Below are 21,348 nucleotides of genomic sequence, written 5' to 3'. Positions count from 1 at the left end.
CCCCCAAAACAACACATCAATCCACTTTCATATATTGTTCTGTCTGTAAACAAATATAAATTCTTTATTGATTCATCTGTTCATACAACACAAAATAAAATGATCCATGTTTTAATCTTTGTGGTTTTCTTTCTACAGTCTGAGCATAAAAAGCAAAAAAAAAAAAAGCAATAAATACAAGTAATGGGGTCAATCATTAGGTGTCAGTTCAACAACTTGAGTTCTTGAGTTAATAGTACTGCGTGACACAAGGACACAATGAGATGCAGAGACAAAGTCTGCAGACAAAATACCAAAAGCATTTTGTCCTGTTTTAGTCGGTGCCAAAGTATCTCTGTCCAAAATGTGTTGGCGCCACCGGGTGAACCTCTGTGGTCAGGATGGTGATGTCTGGAAACTCCTGGATTATGGACTTGGCTCCTAAAGGAAACGTGGATTACATTTTAAAATGGACAATGCAATGTCCTAATGCAGTGACACGTAAACGAACGCAGCTACAGAAACATGGGATATTAAAAGCACAAAATGCAACAGAAAATTAATCTCAAAGGCCTTAAATTTCAGAAACTTGTAAACAACGTTTCTTCTTAAATTGCAACTCGAGAGAAATGGCTTATGTAAATTTTGCTGCAATAAAAGGACAATTCTAGATTTGAATAAATGGGTGATAAACTGGTTCCGATATGATGGCATGTTCTGGAGCAGAAACATCGAAGCGTGTTGAGAACTGCTCTAGGAAATAAACGCGAAGGCCTCCGATTTCTGTCGATGCTGATTGCTAATAAGATGCTAAAACTGAGATGACGTATTGCTGGAGCAAATTGTGGTTCAGTGGAGAGTAACAGTCGCGCAATATGGAAGTTGTGGGTTCAATTCCTGCTGCCGCTTTTGGTGACAAGCGATTTGAGTGGTTCGCTTGTAAGACTGGAAAAGCGGCACATTAATTTACTCCACTTAACATTCGTTTTATTGAAATAATTACATTGCTTCTGTCTGATGGCAGATCATGGCAACAAAAATGATTTTGAATACTCTTGTATTTTACATTTTCTAACTTATAATTAACACGACCTAAAGTCAGTAACAGCAGGTCAAAGGTTTACAAAAACAGCTTTCAGACGCAACATCAAGAGGAAAAACTGGGAAGGAATGGAGAAATGCGGTTCTTGGTTTAGTTCCCAGCAGGTTGGATCGGCTACGTTTCAATTCTGTTTTTTTCCTCACATTGTCTCATCTTTCAACCTCACACTTTCTACACTGTGTCAAGAACAATTCTTAAAAAGGAAAAAAAAAGTATCCCAGAGTGCACCAGAGTGCATTTATAGCATCGTGCCCTTCAGCTTTAAATATGTCTTATATCCAAAGTTTAAGTTTTAACCTGACGGATCCTCAGGAAGAAAGGTCACAAAGTGAAATTACCTTGAAATCCTTTTTTTTTTTTAACATCCACATTAAATGTCACAGCAACCTGGACGGTAGTTATAGAAACTACATAAATTACCAAGAACCTCCAAACTTATATCGTCAAAAGCCATTGAAGCACCAGTGAACAATCCTGCACATGCATATGAAGAGATGAGAAAGCGGATACGGACAGAAAAGCGGGGCTGTGAGCTGTGTGCTGGTTTACCGTGAGGTGTGGAGAAGAGGCTGAGGAGAATAATGTGCCTGGGTTGGACACCGTGTTCTATCAGCACCCTGACGGCCTCGATCACCGTGTTCCCTGTGCCTGCAGACGCAGCAGATACGATATTAGACATGCTTTTTCACCTGCCTGCTTACACAGGACACTTCATCTGATGGAAAAAATTGCATTCTTGTATGCATTAGTTAAACTTTATCCATTGGTGTGATACAACCCCCTACCCACCCAAAAAAAATCTATCTGTATATAAATCAAGCTTTGCCACCGTTACATTTTTAAGTAACAGCAGAAACATGCCCGTTGTGACAACAGGAAACCAGAACTATTAGGATCCTATTTTTATTGGTCCTCATTATGTTATTCTGCAGCCTGGTGGCTAACGCTGAGGCAGTGTATAATTTCCCCCATGAGAGCTATAATTATCAGAGCAGTGTGAATGGTTCTGTATGATGTGGCAATGCAGAGTTGGTGGTGGCGGTGAAGGTCAACTCAAGGGAGACTTTTTACAATGAATGAGTATAGAAAAAACTTTTTTTTTTTTGCATAAAATTAAATGCATTTTGACATTTCTGTACAACCGGAGGTGGTTAACCGGAGCTGGGCTGAGCCTGCAGCGACTCACTGAGGATGGGGTACATGAGCAGCACTTTTCTTCTGTACACATCCGGGGGAAACTTTGCGTAGTAGACCTTCGCTTTCTGGGTCTCCTCGTCGCTCTGGATGAGGATCTTTCCGATCCGGATTGAGCGGCAGCAGTCGCGGAGGCCCTGCTCCATGGCTTCACCTGTGGAAACCAAACGTGGTTCTGTTGACAGGGTTCTGTTCACATGCTTTGCCATCACAAAACTCCCAAACTGAAATTTCTAAGCAATCAATTTGGGATGGATGGCTGAAATACGGCCAAATGGATGGATGAACAATCAGTGATTGGATGGGATATTCTGACATTGGGACAGAGAATAATGTTTCCGAGCTCAGTTGTCTTTTTCCATACTTATCTAAATCTGGGAAAAAATAATCCAAAAATAGTCTCCAATTACTGAATACTAAAACAAAATTACCCTTCAAAATATATTAATGATCAGAATGAAAACTGTTTATTGTGATGCATTATGCGACTGATTAATTGGTTGTTGCGACTGTCTGTTCACGTGTCTATGTATGTTTGTAAACAAATCTGCTGTTATGCAAGATAAAATTCAGATATGCTCTGACAATAAAGCAGTACGATATCAATTTACAGTTTATCTATTGCTGTAGATTTAACTATATGCCGTTAAAGATATAACGTGTGAAATAAAAACGTTTTCCAAGGTCCTTCATTATTTGCTTTAATAAAAAAAATAAAAAACTTTAATCTAACCTTTTAAATTGATCTCTGTCAACAGTTCAGCTTTCTGAAGGTCCTCCACGGTTTTTCTTTATACATATTGTCTGCTTTTTCACTCTGTCATATCTTGTGTTGACAGTGACAGCACATTGTGCCGTGCGTACTTAAAGGTAGGAGGAAGGTGACGAGCAAAAGAAGAAGCAAGAGGGCTGAGGAATCTAGATACGACCTTCAGTATCTGAAAGTCGCACGTAAATTCAATGTAACGAGACACGAGAGAGACACATCGTTTAGTTGATTCCCTCCGTAAGGCAAATATTTCAGCTTACGGCTCTTTAGGAATTACCTTTTATACGCATCTTTATGGCAGGCTGCTAGATGTACAGTGCCTGTAGACGCAAATTACAATCACTTCTGGGTCAGGACTGTAGAAAATATTGTCTCATCCCTTAAGTTTATGAGCTGTTTGCCAACTACAAAAGAAACAACTGTGCAAAGCTTCTGGTGTGACTCAAGTGATACTCGAGCTAAGAAGCAACGTCAAGAAAAGGACCTGCAGCAAGCCTGCAGAACTACCATTCAAAAAAAAAAAAAACAATAAAAAGTTCTACTGCCTGCAAGCAAAACACAGAATGTATTTCTCGGATTGCGATGTATAATTAAAGATGTGTCGACACGGGTGAGATCAACACGACTTTGTGCTTAGACTCGCATCACTCACTTGAAGACATGTACAGCTTTTAGAAAGCAGTTTACTGTGCGCGCCGATCGGGCAACAATGTTCTCGTCCTTGACATCAAGTTACAGTTGAAATGAGCTTAAAGCTCATGCTTGGCAAAAACCGACTGAATATAAAATCGTTCCAAGTGACCTTGAATCGATCACTCTTATTGTATCGCCATAGAGTGATGAAAAACGGCCAACCGAGCAGACATTTTAAGCTTGTGAGATCGAGCAGCAGGGGAACGTGCAGCACAAGCGGAAATATAAAAGTAGAGACTCGCAGACTAAAGTGTCCTCACATTGAAAAGCCTTAAAATGCTGCACCGGGTCTCACTTACCGCTCCTCATGATGCTGACTCCACAGTTGCCTCTTTCAAACTTGACTCCCTCATACTTGTACCCTAAGGGGCGGAAAATCAAACACGGACATAAAATGGAGCTGTACTGACTAGCGCTGCAAAAAAGATAAATAAAAAATGGAGCCGAGTAGAAAAACCAGTTCAGTGTTTTCAAATCTGGAGCGTTAAACCTGAGACGGTCTGACCTGTGGGAGTGGTGACGGTGCACTCCGAGAAGGGAAGCTGGTTCAAGCCTTCTTCAACTACTAGTCTGATCTGTTGTTGGGGTGGGGGAGGGAACAGAAACCATTTCAGAAAGCTGAAAACAAATGGCTTTGCCGCGTTGCTGTACAGTATATGATCTCACCAGTCGGTCCGCACAGAAAACAAAATCTCCTCTGCTGGTCGTTCTGAAAGTATAAATAGGCACTTGATTAGATCAGCTTCCGCTTTTACACTTTTGTGCTGTATTTCAGCTTGGAGAAAGTAAGGTTAACAATTTTTCAGCAGAGGTTAGATCAACTTAAAATGCAAAGAGGTGCAACACACACACACACACACACACACACAAACTTTTGATTGATTCAAAAATATCAAACTCTACAATTTGCTGGTGTTACTTCTATATTTTTGCTTCAATCTGTGCATCAAAATCACAGACTTTATCTTTTTAGGTTTTCTATTTATATTATGTCATTCTGCCAGTGTTATGAATGCATCATTTACCAAGATTTTACTGTATTCTCCATATGTCTGAAAGACATAAGTATTTTATTTCAAGATAAACAACAAAGGCCCAGCAAAGGTTTTGGCACCAATTCCAGCAGCATGAAAGCAACACCATATCTAAAATAAAATATGTGGAAGTGGCAGCACCACGCTTTGGATGTGAAAGGGTCACATGTGTAAATCTTCCACATTAACAATCCAAGATCTGCATAAACTTTGCAGAGAAACAAAATATTTCTAAGTGAAGATGTTGGACAGTGAAATTGAATTAAACTACTGTAAATATGAGTTATTTTTGTCTTTTGGATAATACACCCGAGACCATGTCTCAGGATGTCACATGAAATTTGGGGAAAGTATCGAAATCATTTATCAAACACAAATGCCCTTTAAACTATTCACTATATGAATAGTTTTATGGACAGTCCATTTATTTTGGGCATCAGCTTCCCTCTGGAGAGGCCATGTTACCAAACCGGATAAGGCGCTGTGTCGCAGATATAAGAACGGGGACTCACTTGTCTCTAATTATTGTCTGTAACTCTCGGATCTGGTCGTTCAGAGGGAGCAGCTTCAGCTGAGGACCCAGGCTGTCCTGGCTGGCCGGCTGCGTGGGGACATCAGTCGGTTCAGAGCTGTTCAGCACCGCAGGCACACTACTGCTGCTGCTGCTGTTGGCAAACCGAACCTGCTTCATCGGGTGCTCCTGGCCACTGTTGACACTGTTCAGCTGCTGATTGTGGCATGGCATCCTGACAGCGAGGTCAAAACGCTTCAATGCTAAAGCCAGCTAGCTTGTCTTAATGAGAGCGCCACGCTAACAACGCGGTAACGGGGGGAAAACGTGCTCCGTCTTTAGCTTCTTCAATTCAAACTTCTACGACTAACACGGAAACCACACGGTCAGGAGCTGTGAGGCTCGCATTCAAATAGATTCAATTACTTTGTCGCGTTTTGTCGAAGTCTACGCAATCTCTTCTACAAGACAAAAACAGGACGAAAAAGCACGCGTTGCCTCTGACTGCTGCTAACCGTTACGCTCTGATGTCTACGTAAGCCGGATGTGACGCATAACCCGGTGTGTTGACTAATCGTCTTCCTCCGTTGTGAAACATGGCGCCGATATTGGCACCGCTAAAATGCGGCTTTCACTTCCAAAAAAGAAAACTGGCCTTTCTTATTCGCCAGACCAGCTCATATCACGTTTGGAATAAAAGCGGCGCTGAAGACGGGAGGAATTATAAACGACAAAACACATATGTGGCGAGTAAAACGGGACGTCTGGTCGGAGAGGACACACTCTTTACGCAAGGGCAGGTATAAAAGTTCCTATAACTAACTTTTACTGTGAGATAAAACAATTCGGCTACAGTGTCTTTTTTCGTCATTTGTTAGTTCTCTGCTCAAATATTTGCTGACATTCAAAAGTTACTGTTTTCATAGCTTGTTGTTAAAGTTTGAGGTAGCTAACTGCTATCTGAAGTTAATTTTAACCTTTCTTTTGAGTTATTGACCGACAATTATTCCCACATTATTAAATGGGGGGATAATTGCGTAAGCAACGTGTTACGCGTCATGTTTTATGTGTTTAATGTACATTAGCGTTTTGTATCAGCTGTGTGCGAGCTAACCGTGCAGCCTTACGGTAGTCCCAGTCACGTGTCTCCAAGTCCATCTGACAGGTTAGATAAGACCCTCAGTCCCACCCGGGTTCACTCGTGTTATGGCTGATACAACTCATTAGTCATCTCATGTCAACAAATGTATGGATTATTTGGCAATAATCAACGAAACTCTGCTGTCAGTTTATTCCGAAAATGTTAATTCAGAAAGTACTTCTGCTCTTACTCACTGGTAAAGACAACAACCGAAATCAGGGTTTATTTATTGTATTTCATTGGAAACATGTAAGGAGAAACCGGAAAATAAAGGATTAAAAGTCAATAAGCCCTCCTTACTACTCGATTGCCTAAATTTATAAAAACACATCCACTCACAGAAACCTCTGAGGTACACACAGAGTTGTAGACGGATCTGGCACCTAAGGAAAGGTTCTCGTTGCGATAACATCTGTGAAATAAAAAATAGAAATATGATGAAGCCACACCACAAAGGTAAATAAAAATGGTAAAAACAAGTTTTAAAAAAACTTGCTAAAAGGTGAATATTGTAACTAATTTATCAAAGCAGCATTGGTGTCTGCAAAATTGGTATTGCAAATCAGTGTTTAAAGTGCAATAATTGTTGTCTAATATATTTCAAATAGTATGGGCTAATGTAACATTTAATCAAGTGAAGTTTATTTGTGTAGCACGTTTCAGCAACAAGGCAGTTCAAAGTGCTTTCTCGCAGCAACAGATGCTCACACTGGACACAAATGACATTGTCCATAGTACTAAAGGTCACAGAGCGATGGAAGCACACATGAGATGGGAACAGAAGAGCAAAATAGACTTTTATAGCAATTGATATCGGTGCAGTATTTACCAATATTATTGTCTTAGCAAGACTTTATAATATTGAAAGTCTTGTTAAGACATGCATAAATATTGAGCTAGTAAAACATAAGTATAACTAAGTAAAGTAAATATCAAAGATCTACTTGAACCTATTCAGAACACAACTGTGTTTTTGCTTATGTATGAAAATACCCCTAAAACATTTATAGACTATGCTATAAATTAAAAATGTTGCATTATTATTTTGTAGCGGTTGGAATAATTATGGGTTTGCATTTTACATTACAAAAACCTTGAAGCCAAGGTATTTATAATGTAAAACACGACTTAGCTGCTGTATTTTTAAAATACAAATCTACAATTATTCCAACTGCTACAAAATAATAATGCAACATTTTTAATACCTTGAAGCCAAGGTATTTCTACTCTAAATGATCACAATGTGACTTTTTTTTTATTGGTCTACATGTAGTTTCTAATTCATTTCAGTGTTGTCCTAACTTTTTAGTGAGAGAGGTCAGATATGAAAGTAAAATCACCAACAAAAAAAAAAAAAAACACTTCATGAGAAAAGAAGCATCCTAACTTAAATGTAGTTGCAATAAATCATTGCATATTTTATTATTAAAGCTAAAATAGTTTAATTAGGAAAAAAAAAGGATTCAATATTTGCTCACTCACTTTTTCAATAGTCTTGTGTGTGTGTATATATAGATTCTCAACCGTGGAATTATGCACAACAATAGAAACGGGTCACTATGGGTTAGGTTTACTTTAAGATCAATGTGCTTTTCTTAATCCACCCACAAGATATCTTGTGTTAACAGTCAGCTCAGCTTCTGTAGGCGTGTTTGTAGCTCTCATCCTACGTCGACTGCAACTGTTCATAAAACAAAATTCTGTTGCAGATATACACTCATAAGTTCTGAAATGTGTTTGGAGCGTGCCCTGACATGTTTGAGCCTTCTATTGAACCTGTTGTTTTAAGGATTAAAACATAGGTTTCCATGACGATGTGTAAGCGAAGCCAGTGTTTAAAACACTTATTGAAGATTTCTGAAGGAAGTAACTTCAACTCTATCTCTGGTAAAACACTAAAACTTTGACAGAGTAAACAATATAAATATTCAGAATGTGTTCAGTTCTTATTAAAAATCCCTTTTTTTATTTTGTAAGATGCTACAATTTTTGTGTGGTTTTTGTCTTCTTACAGAGTTCTTTTGTTTTTGCGTGTTTGTTACACTTAAATGTTTCAGAGTGCAAAAGTATTTCAATATCGGACAAAGATAACCTGAATAAACACAAAACATTTCAGATAATTTAATTTGTGAAAAGCTATGCAAACTAGCCTGTCTCTATTTGAACAAATAATTATTGTCATGAAGTATTTAAGAGACTTTTGCACCTCTTGTCTTGACTTTTACAACCTGAATTGTTTTAATTCAGGCTGCTGGAAGTTTAAAGTATGAAATCTATAAGGGAGCCCATTTTTCTGAGCCCCGTATTTATTCTGTTTCAGCATGCTTAAATTTTAAAAACGACTCTGTAAACAAAACAAGGCGACAGTCACATACGGCGTCTCTTGTGTTTCAGCTGAGCTCCGTTCCACACTTACGAACAGCGACATGGAGCACAAACAGATTGGAGAGCAGCCGTCGGATTTTAGAGGGGCTGAAAGTGAGTAGTATTTTCCAAACTGCTGAAAATAAGTGTGTTTTACAAAGTCAAACCTGAAATTACTAAGTGATTCTATTCATGTTTCTACAGCATTTGCAGGGGATGGACAAGCGGACATGTTGGCATGGCCACGCAGGCGGAGGTTTGAGTGCAGACCCAAAAAATGTGGTGGGTGTTGTACCTAGGTCCAGTCAGTGACGAAAAGTTTCACACTGCTGTGTTTATTCATAGCAATTAAATAAACAGTAGTTGGAAGTTGTGAATGAGAAATTAATGTAAAGTGAGCGCCCGTGTCAGTGTGTATTTAGGGTATTGATTCGACATTGTCGGAGTTAATTTAACTTTTCATCACTTCAACTTATAGGGGATCAATACTAGCTAATGTGATTCCAGTAGACATGCATCTAAATGCAGTGTCATTGTTCATATCTGTGCTTATCGGTTCACTGTCGATTAATCTGGTTGGTTATAGTTGTGGCTTTTGAATAAATTAGCATCATATAGATTTTTACATGCTGTGATATATTCAGGCTCTTTTAAGTTACATATAAATCAGTTGTGCTGCCTTTGCAGTGTAACACTTTGCCTGATTGTGTTTGATTAAAGGCAGGTGATAGATACACTTTCTTTGTAATTTGCTCCAAGGAGCTGCCACACAGCAGGGCTGGAACATGCTGCCACCATATTGAGTGGATTAGAGGAATTACCGCATATTCTGTAGCCTGCCGAGAGTCCCCACGGCAGATGTGTGTGGAAGTGCGGGTAAACAACCGCGCTGGCACCGGCGGACTCTCTGCCTCAGCTGGGATGACAGCCCAGGTGTCTCCTGGGAGTTGTAGTGTCAGACTGGATGCCCAAGTCCACCTGGAGACTCTCTCATTGCTGTTGTCAGATCTCTCGTGGGACTCCTGCTGACATTTGATGTTCCGTGTGTCTGCCACAGTGTGGTCTTAAGGTTGCTGCGACTGTCACACTGAATGCAGAATGAGCATTACTCACCAATATTTTCAGACAGAACGCAGATTGGAAAGTTAAAATGATCCTAAACATGATTTTATCCGTGTTTCCTGCTTTTTAAAAGACAGCCTGGAAATCTTGGAAAATGATCTAACATTTTGTTTATGTTGTTGATTTGCTGCAGCTGAAAGAAGTGAATTCGACCACGATCCTGTCTGCCATGCTGGCCTACGTGTGGCCAAAGGACCGGCCAGACCTGCGGGCACGTGTTGCCATTTCGCTTGGTCTTCTAGCTGGAGCTAAAGTAAGTTTATTATAAAAGTTTATGCTAGTAAATTTGGTAACATTTGCTCTATTTGCTCTTCCTTACTTGGTGGGTGATGGACCTCTGCAGCTTTAGCCGTTTTATGCATAGCTATTGGTTCATTTTAATTCATCTTTGGGACGTTTGGTACTTGCTTTTGCCACCAATTATCTAAAAATAAATCTCCATAACCTAGCTATACTGGATTCTTATAAATATTATCAACCAGCAGCAAGTGCCTCAGAGTTTTCATTACTTTGATCAGAGGTAAGGCTGCACTGCATCAGGAAGACATGTTATTTCAAAACTAATGCTAAATATTCAAATGATTATATTGATTATGATTAATCATTTTCCTTTCTCGATGCTTTCTTTTCCTTCATTAATCAGACTTTAAGGACAATGAAAGTCTGTCCACCTGATAAAATGCATTATTGTCATTCAGATTTTAAATAAAAGTTACATACTGCAGGTACAAGAAGATTTGGCTTGAAAACGGGCATTGCAAAAGATAAAACCTGGATTTTATTTAAGTTGTTTTTGTTATTAAGTAATTTATTGGGCTGTGTTTAAATCATGTTTTTTTCTAAAGTAAGTTTTAAAAGTCCTACATTCAACTTACTGAAATTTGCAGAAACCCCTGGTGCACTTTACTTCATCTGCTTTGTGTGTAGAGTATTCTTTAGAAACAGCAACAACTTCACTGTTTTCTGTTGGCAATTACTCCATGAAAATGGGAATCATTTTTTAAAAAAAAAAAAAAAAAAAAAAAAAAAAAAAAAAGAAAAGTCAAGCTAAAAATTTCTTGTGAGGAATCTCCGCAATCAGACTTTCAAATCAGTCAGTGGACTTTTGCAGGAGTGATGGCAATAAAGAAGTTTTCTTGTTAAATAAAGGGAAAATTGTTTTTACAGACGTCGGGTCAGAAGCAGCCTGCTAGAGCACTTTGAGTTTATTATGTCATTGACTGCTGATTCCATAAATGAGTAATAATGAAACACAAACTACCAGAGATCAGCTGCTGCGCAGAACAGAAGAAATTCATTAAGCCTTTCTAAGGGATGAATTGTCCAGCTCTTTTCATTCTAAAAAGACCTTTCCATGTAGTTCCCTCTTGTCATCTTGGCACCTACTGCCCCTGGCCTGGGTCCATCAATACTTTCTCCTGGAAAACTATTATTTCTTTTAAAGCAAGGAAAAGATGTAATTTTTCTGGCTTGTAGTGTTGTAAAGTCTCAGATTAATATTCTCTATATCAGGGGTGTCCAAAATCGGTCCTCGAGGGCCGGCATCCTGCATGTTTTACTTCTCTCCCTACTGGTTGCAACAACCTCCTCAGCAAGTCGGTGTTCTGCTTAGGCCTTCTAACGAGCCATCATTTGATGCAGGTGTGTAAAACCAGGGAGAGAACTAAAACATGCAGCATCCCGGCCCTCCAGGACCGACTTTGGACACCCCTGCTCTATATGCTATGCTACTGAGTATTGTGATAATTATATAGATTATGATTAACCACAAATTCTCCTGACTCTTTTCTTTCTATTGTTATCATCACATCCCTACCATTTTCTGAGAGCTTTAGCATCTCAAACATCCAGTGTGGGCAGTGAAAATCCTCTATCCGGCCAAATGTAGCACTGGGGTGAAAAAATTGGATGCCTGGCACTTAATACATTATATGCAGCCAAATATTCTATTCAAGCAGTCCTTTTGCAATAATTGCAGCATTGCATATATTGATATTGTGATCATATTTGCAATTTAAGAAATTGTGCAAATTGTGCAATTACAGAAATCCCAAACGCATCAAGAAGCAAAAGGCCTTAATAATTGCAACAGCATGCTAAATATCTAAGTTAAATATACCAGCACAGACTTGTGATTGAGTGGGTAGACTTTATTTGAGGCATATTTAAAAAAAAAAATTCTAATAACTCTGCCCTAAAGCATGCAGCGTATCATCCAAGGACACCAAACAGCAGTGACTAATCCACGTAGAACAGTATGTGCCTGAACACCAGTGGTGACAAACTGTCAGCCACGTTTCAATCTTAGTCTCTCCAAAAACCTTATTTCAGTGTGGGCACTGCTGGAAGTGATCAGACATAATGTGGGTCTTTTTGTGTGTTGCAGGATGCAAGTTATTTGTGTTTAAAGAAAGATAAACTTCTCAATTAGGAACGGTAACATTTAGATTTACTGTGATTCTGTTCATTAAGTATTGGTATAATAAACATAAATGACAAAGGAACAAAAATCCCACCAGGAACAACAAATCATTCAAGGAGTATTGTGAAATCCAAGACATCCTTCCTCTGGAGCATACAGTGAGAAATCTGTTGAATCACTTTAAAGTGCAAACAATTTAATAGACTGAGCCATAGCTATCACATTGCAGTGCTGCACACAATGCCAGTTTGAATATCAAAGATCAGAAACCCCTTTTAGATTCAGGATTTAAAGCTGTTGCTAACCAAAAGCTTAAAAGGAATGCAGCAAGATTGGTGTTAAAGTACTGCTGCACCATTTCAGACAAACAATTTTTTTTTGTTATTTGTCAGAAGGACATTGCTTTTGTTTCCCTTTGGTGCTGGAAAAAAACAGACTTACAATAAAAAGCATGGTAATTTGAGGCTGTCGTGCTGTGATAAGGTGTTGATTTCTACCAAGCATAACACTGCAAAGTCCACAGAAATAACAGTATTTATTTAAATGAAAGACTAATCACGAATCATAAAGTGGTGAGTATACTACACATCTAGCATTTGTGCATTTCATAATAATATTTTTAAAGGAAGGGAAAGGGATTTTCTAGGTTGTTTATAAAAAAATAGGTTCCTTTGGTTGTTAAAAATTATATAATTATATATATATATATATATATATATATATATATATATAAAGGTGTTTGCATATTAACTGCTGCCACTAGTCTGGTGGATCTGAAAGCGCAGGAAAGCGATGCAACGTGAAGCGGAAGTTCAGCTGTAGACGGCAGCTCAACTCTAACATCAAAACTTCTCATAATCAGTTTTTTTTTTTTTTTAAGCACAAGACATAAATTTGACGATCATAATAAATATAAAGTTATATGGAAAATCAATTTGTGAAGCGCTGTGGTTAAATCAGAAGTATTTTCCTAATGGACGTACTGTAAGTAGACATTACAGGACTCTAAATACAGTTAAAATCTGGAAAAGTACATAATTTAATTTTTAGCATGTTCCAGGTCTGAATAATTGTGGAGAAAATAAAACGTACGGAGTATAGAAATGTGTCTGTCATCTTTTGGAATGGCTAGAATATCCTGGATCCCAATCTAATACAAACTAATTGCATTGGATTTTTGTTGAATAATAGCTAAATTACATGCTTTATCTTTTTCCTGGTCACAACCTACTTTGAATACCTTTGCATCAGTATTGTTACGTTACAGACTGACTGCAGATCCTTTGAAAACAATCAAAAATGGACACTCACACTGGCGCTTTCTACTGTAGAAAACTTTAAATCGAATTGTTCTGGACCCATGCTTCTGCTTAAATTATTTAAAAAAGAAAAAGTTTTCTTTCCATTTTTGTAAACAAACAGAAATAAGGCATCAAAAATCTGAAGCCATTCTCAGGGCATTGTTGTTTCATAATTAATGCTACCTCCAAATGATGAGATTTGATTACTCTAATTGTTAGACGTTAATATTTGTATTCAAATGTCCAGAATGCTATCAGATCTTCAGAAAAAAATCTGTAAGAATGTGTAAACAAGTTAAAATAAAGAATATGTCGAAAGCCTGGTGATATTTAGTATACTTACAAGTTGTTGCAAAACAGATCACTTGAAGCACTGGTTAAGTTTTAAATATTCCCGTTTAATCAAATCCTCTCCCTGCACCTTTTGCAGAAACATCATGAGCACTTGCGTTAAGTGATTGCACTTGGAGAAGACGCCATGTAAAACTGAAAGCAGCGTGCATTTAAAGCAGTCTTTTAAATAATTAATTGCATGCATCAATCAGTGTGTGATGTGTTTTCTCTTCCTTTGTTGATAGTCTCTAATTTACACCCTGGAAAATAATCACAAATTCAAAGCTCCCAAATAAGTGTGTCCTGCTGCCGCCCAGCACGGCTCCCTCTGGTGTGTACTAAAAGAGTGTGGCGCGAGTGCATACAATCCAATCGACTCCTTCTATTTTCCTGCGTGGTTGGAGTTAACCTCCATTTTACCAATTTGTCTGTTTGAACCGAAACCACCAGCTGTGTGGATGCAATTTTTAAATCAACTGAATAATTACGTGGTTACAGTGCATCTCACCTCTGCGAGCTACATTATCAGTGACATTTTCATTTCAAATGAATGGTTACACACAAGTTGGCCTCGAATGAAGCCCTCTCTGTCTCTGTGCCCGTCTGTGTTTCATAGCGTAAGGTAAAGCTAATTCTCCATCGCCCGGAGCCTTTTTCTGCTACTTGACACAGAATCTCTATTACGGGCTGACATATCGCCAGGTAGAGATTGACACAGTGTCAATTTAATCTCCAGTGGTTGTCGTTAATGGATTAAAAGAGCGCATCCAACCTTATCATGTATTAGTGGCAGAATTGAGGACATGTTTTGGCTCTGTGATAATAGGCTCAGGCTATTTTTGTGTCATGTTCTGTTGTCTTGGTAGCAAAGTGGCAGATATTGTTTTTTTCCTTTGGGGATTAAGAGGACTTCTATTGTCTGAGTGTAATACCCAAGTGTATGAAGCAGGAGCCATGGGGATATGGCTTTTGGCTGGATAAATAGGTTTACTTTTATGGTTTTTCATTGATTTGCTCAATTCCTGACGACTATTTAATGAAGAGCTTGACAGTAAAAAAGGAGCCTTAAAACCTGCTCCTGGGTTCAGGGTTTGAAAGTTCAAAATAAAAACGCTACGCCGTGTGACGCGGTGTTCGTTGTGTGTCCTAATGTGCAGCAGACCGCCCAGACTGAGTCACACAGCTGTCCCTGTGCTTTTAATTAGCCCTAATAACTATTTCAATTCCATTAGCAGGAGGCAGCAGCTCCTCTCCAGCACTACTACAGCCAGTCAAAAAGAAAAACAGAACATACATACACAGCAACACAACACAAAATTGTGGGCACTTGGACATATTCCCAAAATGCACTTACATCGTCAGTGTTAGATTTTCTTTGTAAGCTCATGCTTCTGGATGTGAGGTGTGCATTAAAAAAAGATTTTACAGTTTTGGCTTTCAACATGTTTTTAAAACACATTTTTCAGTTTCCTGCCTCTACAGTTTACAGTGCATTTAAGAAATACTGAATATGACTGAAAAGGAATTTTATTTCAGTAATTTATTTCAAAATTTAAGTCTATTACATAGCTTTATCAAACATAAACTAACTTATTCCAACTTTTTTTATTTCTGTATTATAATATTTAATGGTTCTTGGCTCCTCTAAACATCTGGTTGGCAACTACAAGTTGAGAGTAAATTAATTTCCAGAAAGAGCTAAAAGAAGACAGCAAAACTTTTTAATAGCTGTTGCCTCAGTTGGGGGTTCAGCTGAGGTCCACATGACTGAAGAGCAACTTATTGGATTGCTGAAATAAAAAAATAAAAGCCCTGTTTTTGCTTTTTTTTTGGCTTCAAAAGACCCTCAGAATAATTTAACAAACACATGGGTGGCGCAAGTATTCATGATTATTGAACTTGTCTTGGAACAATGTTGTGGGGATGTTTTTCAAGAGTTGGTGAAAAAAACTCTGCATTCTTCAGTGCACCAAGTCATTTTGGACAACTTTGCAAGAACAGTTTAGGGATTCCTGTGCTAACATGACTCTAGTGCACAAAGCTCATAAAAACATGGATGACCAAATTTGGTACGGAAGAATTTCATTGACCTACAGATTCATGACCGGAACCTGATAGAACACCCTTAAGATGAATCGGGACAGAAACCAGCCAGAGGTTCTTGTCCAACATCACTGTCTGACCTCACAAATGCACCTCTGGAACAATAGTCAAAAATTTCCATAAATACACTCCACATTGTGGATAGCCTTCATAGTAGAGCTGTTATCTCTATAAAGGTTGGCCCGACATCCTAATTGGTCTTATGATGCCGGGTGGTAGTAAGTCGTCTCTCTAAGAAACTCATGTTGGAACATTTTCCATTTTTCCCCCCCTTCTCACCTCCTCTTTCTCTTCCCTCCCAGTTGACCAATGTGATCGTGCCCTTCATGTTTAAGTATGCAGTGGACGAGCTTAACCAGATGTCGGGGCACATGCTGAACCTGAATGACGCGCCAAGCACAGTGGCTACCATGGCAACGGCCATGCTGATTGGCTGTAAGTCCAAGACTCGTATTACGCTGCCAGGTGTTGCGCTCATCCGAGGAGACTGCAGGACTCTGTTGTGTACATGCTGACCTTTCCAGCAGCATTCATATGAATGCTGCTACGCGACCTCTTCTGCATGTTATTAACTTTATTAGCTATTTTCTGCAATTGACTTTGTGTCTATTTATAACTCCCTCATCCATATTATAGTTCTTAAAGGGCTTTGAGTTGTAAATAGAAGATAATGCACTTATAAAAGGACAGGTTAATAAATCTCTTGTGTTCTTTTTGATATTTTTAGTTTCAGATGTTAAGGTTTTCTAAGCAAGAAAATATGACCCCAGCAAACAGCATCATTGATCACATGTACCTCATATGTACCATTGTACCTTAATCAGCCTTTTCTTTTGATTAGTACACTTACAGTACCTTGCAAAAAATATTGACACCCTTTGAACTCTACTTATTACAAAAAAATTATTTTAGCGCCATTTTACATCACAGATCATCAAGCACATTATTTTGAGGTGGAAGATAAATTATATGCGGTAGTAATATCTGAGAAGTGTGTGTGAAGCATGGATTTGACTTTTTTTCTTATCAAAAATGTCCACATTATTTAGTCTGACCTCTATGCCACTAAAAGTATACATCGTGTTTGAACATCGAGAGTCGTTAGACTGTCCAGATGGCAAAATGTATTATTGGTGTACTGAGTGTTAATGCACGGCACTTAAAATGATCTATTCTGCCAAACTTTAAATCTGAACAGTCCTTTGTGATATTGCACACATTAATATTGCAATTGCGATTTGATATAATGTGCAGCTCTTGCTTGATGCAAACATGATTTCAACAATGACTTTGTTTTTGCTACTTTTCGACTAACACACATATTGGGGGTTCTCTGACTTAATATTTGTCCTTTGAGTAAATTGGATCTCTGCAGCTCATCCAGAGTTTTCACATTCCTCTTGTCTGATTAACGCTCTCTATTCCTGGCCGACAGGAATAGTCATGCATTGGTAAGTATCACAGGTTTACCCGATGTAGCTATGTAAATTTGATAAACAATTTATTGCACTTTATTTCATTTAAGGATATTAGAATAAATAATATACAAAGACCACTTATTGAAAAAAAAAAGTGCTTTTTGTTATTCTGTCCCACACAAGCTCAACAAAAATCTTTGAGGTTTGACATAAATGTGAAAGTTATAACTTTACAAGATGCTGTGTTGCCCATTTTTAGAGGAACGTGGCGAACCATCTAAATAAGAGAAACCATTGTTTTTGTTCCTTCTTTTGGACACTCTGGGCTCTGGATTTGAAGCCTGCAGTGACTGGTGTAATTTTGCTGTCAAGGTTGCACAGTGCTCGTCCTACCTTGTCAGATGTGGACACATTGTTCATTAGATGAGCATTCCTATTTAACGCCACATTACAGCCCCGTGAAGACCAACAGACAGAGAGATTAGCACATGTGTTCGCACAGCTCAGAGGCAGCATGTACCTTTTCAACCCAAACTCTTATCAATTTGAGGCATGTAATTGTAGCACAGTTATATGCGTTTTGTGAGATCAAATAATTACCTTCATTTTTTTTATAGTGTGAAGTTGTTAATTTTATTTAACTGAGCTAGTTTAGATTAATTTTGTTCAGTATAAAATTAGGCATTAATTAAAATGGTGTAAAGAAAAGCGATCTCCCTTGCGTCCACCCTCATCCTTTAGAGGAAGTGTTGAAATTAATCCTGGTAATTGAAAACTTTCTGTGACACTCTCTTTAAGTCCGCCTCGCTCTTCTTGTATTCTGATCACACATGTGACCCGCACACACACAACATTTCTGAGCACGCTCAGATGCCCTCCCTGTCTCCAGTCTGTTGTGTATTGAGGCTTTACAGAGCATCATAGTATGTAATTACTGGTGGGAGGCTGTTGCTGGAGCACTGCAGCGCTTACAGGCCAGAGATGATTTGAAAGATAGGTCCCTCCACCTCGTACTTCCTCTGCCTTTCTGCAGTCAAAAGGCTTGAAAATCTCATCTGCTTCCGTATACAGTAATTTATTTCAGGGTGTTAACGTTTAAAATCACATTTTTGTCTTATTTCAGAACCCTTAGTTCACGGTCACACACGATTTCAGTACCGTGTAAATATTCCTGCTTTTCACAGCAGGCGTCTTAAAACTCCCCGTCTCTTCTGCTTCTCCAGATGGTCTCTCTCGGGCTTGTGCAGCCTTCTTTAATGAGCTGAGGAACACGGTGTTCGGCAAAGTGGCCCAGAGCTCCATCCGACGCATCGCTAAGAACGTCTTTCTGCACCTGCACAACCTGGACCTGGGGTTCCACCTCAGCCGCCAGACGGGGGCGCTGTCAAAGGCAATCGACCGCGGCACTAGGGGCATCTCCTTCGTCCTCAGCGCTCTCGTCTTCAACCTGGGACCCACAGTCTTTGAGATGGCCCTTGTCAGTGGTATTTTGGTGAGTGTTGGGATTTGACACAGTGTCTACAGAGTTTAGTTTGCTTGGGATAAAAAATAATTTTCTGAAAAATAAAACTGCACACTTCTTTGCAAATGGAGTCCTGCACTGAAAGTTTTCGCCAACCACAGAGCATTTTTAGTAATGATGGACCAGTGTGAGGTTCTGAACCGTGAGTCAAGTTGAACAGTTTCTCTGTTCTGATCCCAAAGTTTTACACAAAAAGCAATATCATTATTTTTGTACATGATGCTTATTATTGGTACTGCTGCAGAAATAATACAACATATTGATAATTAAAGTTAATATGTTTTTTATTTTTTGATACGTTGATTTGAATAACAATGTTGAATGAGCAGCATCTAAATTCATGCTCCTAAATAGTAGTTTTCAAATATTTAGTTTTCAAAATATTTAGAATAGGCTAGGTAGGCTGTCAGACTATTTACTAGGTTAGAAACAAGCTCTGTGCAAATTATCAGCTTTAGTTTTAAAACGGCATAATCTTAAAAGTATTTGGCTGCAGTCCTTCAGTTTTCTTGCATTGACTATCTGTGTTTATACATGTGCATAAAACAGAATTTTTGTTTTTGTAAGCATGATGAGTGATTAGATACAAAAATTTGTTTTCTGATCACTGTATTTTATGTTTATTAAAAACAGTTACTGTTTAAAGAACAAAAATATTTACCATTGTCAGCGATGGCATGACCAAAGTTTTCTCTAGCTGTATGGACAAAGAGGATTTAGTAAACCAAATATTATTGCTCACCGCCGATCAGCTGGCTGAAACAGAGCCACAAAATCTTTCCTGTGATTCATTGAAAATAGGCTTTAGAAGCATTTTTAGATTACTTCATGTTGATTTCTTTGTAAATCATAGCACAATATGTTGAATTATTGTTTTTTTTTGAGTCTTTATTCTTCAAGTTTAACTATAATCGGTCAACAGAACACGTTCATTTCCTGCATAGGGTTCAACAGGCGTGAAGCTTTTTGCACATAACTAAGATGATCATTTGAAAAGTGAATTTTGTATTTCTTTATAAGATTTGTCTGAATTTAAATCCCTGAAGGTCTTGATTACTAAACTTGTTTCTTTTTTTTTTTCTTAATTTCCACGTCTTTGTAAAAGAATGTATGTTTTCCATTTTAAAAATCATCTTAAACCATGACTCACAAAGCTAGAATATGTTAAACAAATTCCAATTTAATTTTTTGAACTTCCAAAAAATAATAAAACTCCTCCAAATGGATACCCAGAGAACGTCAGGTCCATCATTTTGGGTATTTCTGGGCACCATGGCATCGGGAGGTTTGTTCCACCTTGCCGTCTGCGCCGTTCAGCTCTTCGCCACTCAGGGCTTCGCATCACCTCTGCAATCTTCGCAGCTGATTGTCTGCAAATTATTTTCAGAGATGTTGTCTCATTTACATTGTAAATAGGATTTGAACTTTTGTTGGAAATGCAGTCCATTAGTGTCACTGATGAATCCCAAAGTTTGGAGCAGCTTCCCATCCCCATTCAATCCAAAGTAAACTATTGTATGATTTCATCGTGTTGCTGAAGGAAAACTAGCAGACTATTTGTAATTTTAGCAGTGCCCAAATTCTAAGTATTAATACGATTACTTCCCGTATTTTTCAGGACCCTCTTATAACCTTGAGTGATACCAGCATTGGGTCACTGAGCATGGTGTGGTTTTTGGGGATTTTATTCCAAAGATGTTGAATTACTGCACATAAAGATGGCCTGTCTTGCTCTTCTCTTCCACAGTATTACAAGTGTGGCGGACAGTTTGCAGCAGTGGCCTTGGGCACCTTGTCAGCGTATACTATTTTCACAATTCTTGTTACTCAGTGGAGGTAGGAAGATTTCTGTGACTTTTCTGTCTGTCTGTAGGTCAGGATTGTTATTCCCTGACAAGCTCTGTAAATACCTTAGCGGCTCCATGTGCTACCAGTAAAAAAAAAAATTATGTCACCCACTGGCTGAAGCGTACTAATGAAAGCTCTCAGGTCACCATGCATGTGTCTCGGCACACAGGACTCGTTTCCGCATTGAGATGAACAAAGCAGACAACGAAGCAGGAAATGCAGCGATTGACTCGCTGCTTAACTACGAGACTGTGAAGGTAAGTCACCACGCCTACATCTATCTGTTTGCTCTTCTTAGCCTCGTGTCTCCTGACTATTTTTTTTAAACATTGATGATCAATCTGAAATAATTTGTTAAATTAACTTCAAGCTTAATCCGTTTTGACTCAACTGTTGTTATTCTCTTAAAGTTCCTTCTTGTTCCAGCTTAAAATGATCTGTTTTTTTTTTTTTTTTTTTTTTTTTTTTCTTTTACACCCACCCCCAACAAAA

The 21,348-nt window shown here is 38.4% G+C and overlaps 2 protein-coding genes across 4 annotated transcripts in view; one reads left to right on the top strand and one right to left on the bottom strand.

Moving 5' to 3' along the window:
* Positions 1–34: 34 nt before the first annotated feature.
* uprt (uracil phosphoribosyltransferase (FUR1) homolog (S. cerevisiae)) lies at positions 35–5,808 on the bottom strand. 2 transcript variants are annotated; one of them, XM_015042880.1, is made up of 7 exons: positions 5,284–5,808; positions 4,404–4,446; positions 4,243–4,312; positions 4,037–4,099; positions 2,268–2,429; positions 1,631–1,729; positions 35–420 (listed from the first exon to the last, which is right to left on the bottom strand). In XM_015042880.1, the coding sequence occupies exons 1-7, from the start codon at positions 5,514–5,516 to the stop codon at positions 314–316; spliced, it is 777 nt and encodes a 258-aa protein (XP_014898366.1). In that variant the 5' UTR covers positions 5,517–5,808; the 3' UTR covers positions 35–313. The 2 variants fall into 2 exon arrangements, with proteins under 2 accessions (XP_014898366.1, XP_014898367.1); XM_015042881.1 differs by lacking the exon at positions 1,631–1,729 and having other exon boundaries at positions 5,284–5,535.
* A 47-nt stretch (positions 5,809–5,855) lies between these two features.
* The window catches only part of abcb7 (ATP-binding cassette, sub-family B (MDR/TAP), member 7), a 33,979-nt gene continuing 18,486 nt past the window's right edge, over positions 5,856–21,348 (top strand). The window contains exons 1-8 of one of the 2 annotated variants that reach the window (XM_015042878.1): positions 5,856–6,028; positions 8,818–8,901; positions 8,992–9,069; positions 10,043–10,162; positions 16,371–16,503; positions 18,710–18,978; positions 20,756–20,844; positions 21,026–21,113. In XM_015042878.1, coding sequence (XP_014898364.1) covers positions 5,879–6,028; positions 8,818–8,901; positions 8,992–9,069; positions 10,043–10,162; positions 16,371–16,503; positions 18,710–18,978; positions 20,756–20,844; positions 21,026–21,113 — 1,011 coding nt within the window. In that variant the 5' untranslated portion in view covers positions 5,856–5,878. Of the gene's footprint in view, positions 6,083–8,817; positions 8,902–8,991; positions 9,070–10,042; positions 10,163–16,370; positions 16,504–18,709; positions 18,979–20,755; positions 20,845–21,025; positions 21,114–21,348 lie in introns of both variants that reach the window. The other variant, XM_015042877.1, reaches the window with a different exon arrangement.

Source organism: Poecilia latipinna, unplaced genomic scaffold (genome assembly GCF_001443285.1).
Source record: "Poecilia latipinna isolate Pla-1442-1.1 unplaced genomic scaffold, P_latipinna-1.0 Scaffold606, whole genome shotgun sequence".
NCBI lineage: Eukaryota > Metazoa > Chordata > Actinopteri > Cyprinodontiformes > Poeciliidae > Poecilia > Poecilia latipinna.
The sequence above is the reverse complement of the archived record's forward strand: the minus strand, read 5'-3'. Positions and strand labels throughout refer to the sequence as shown.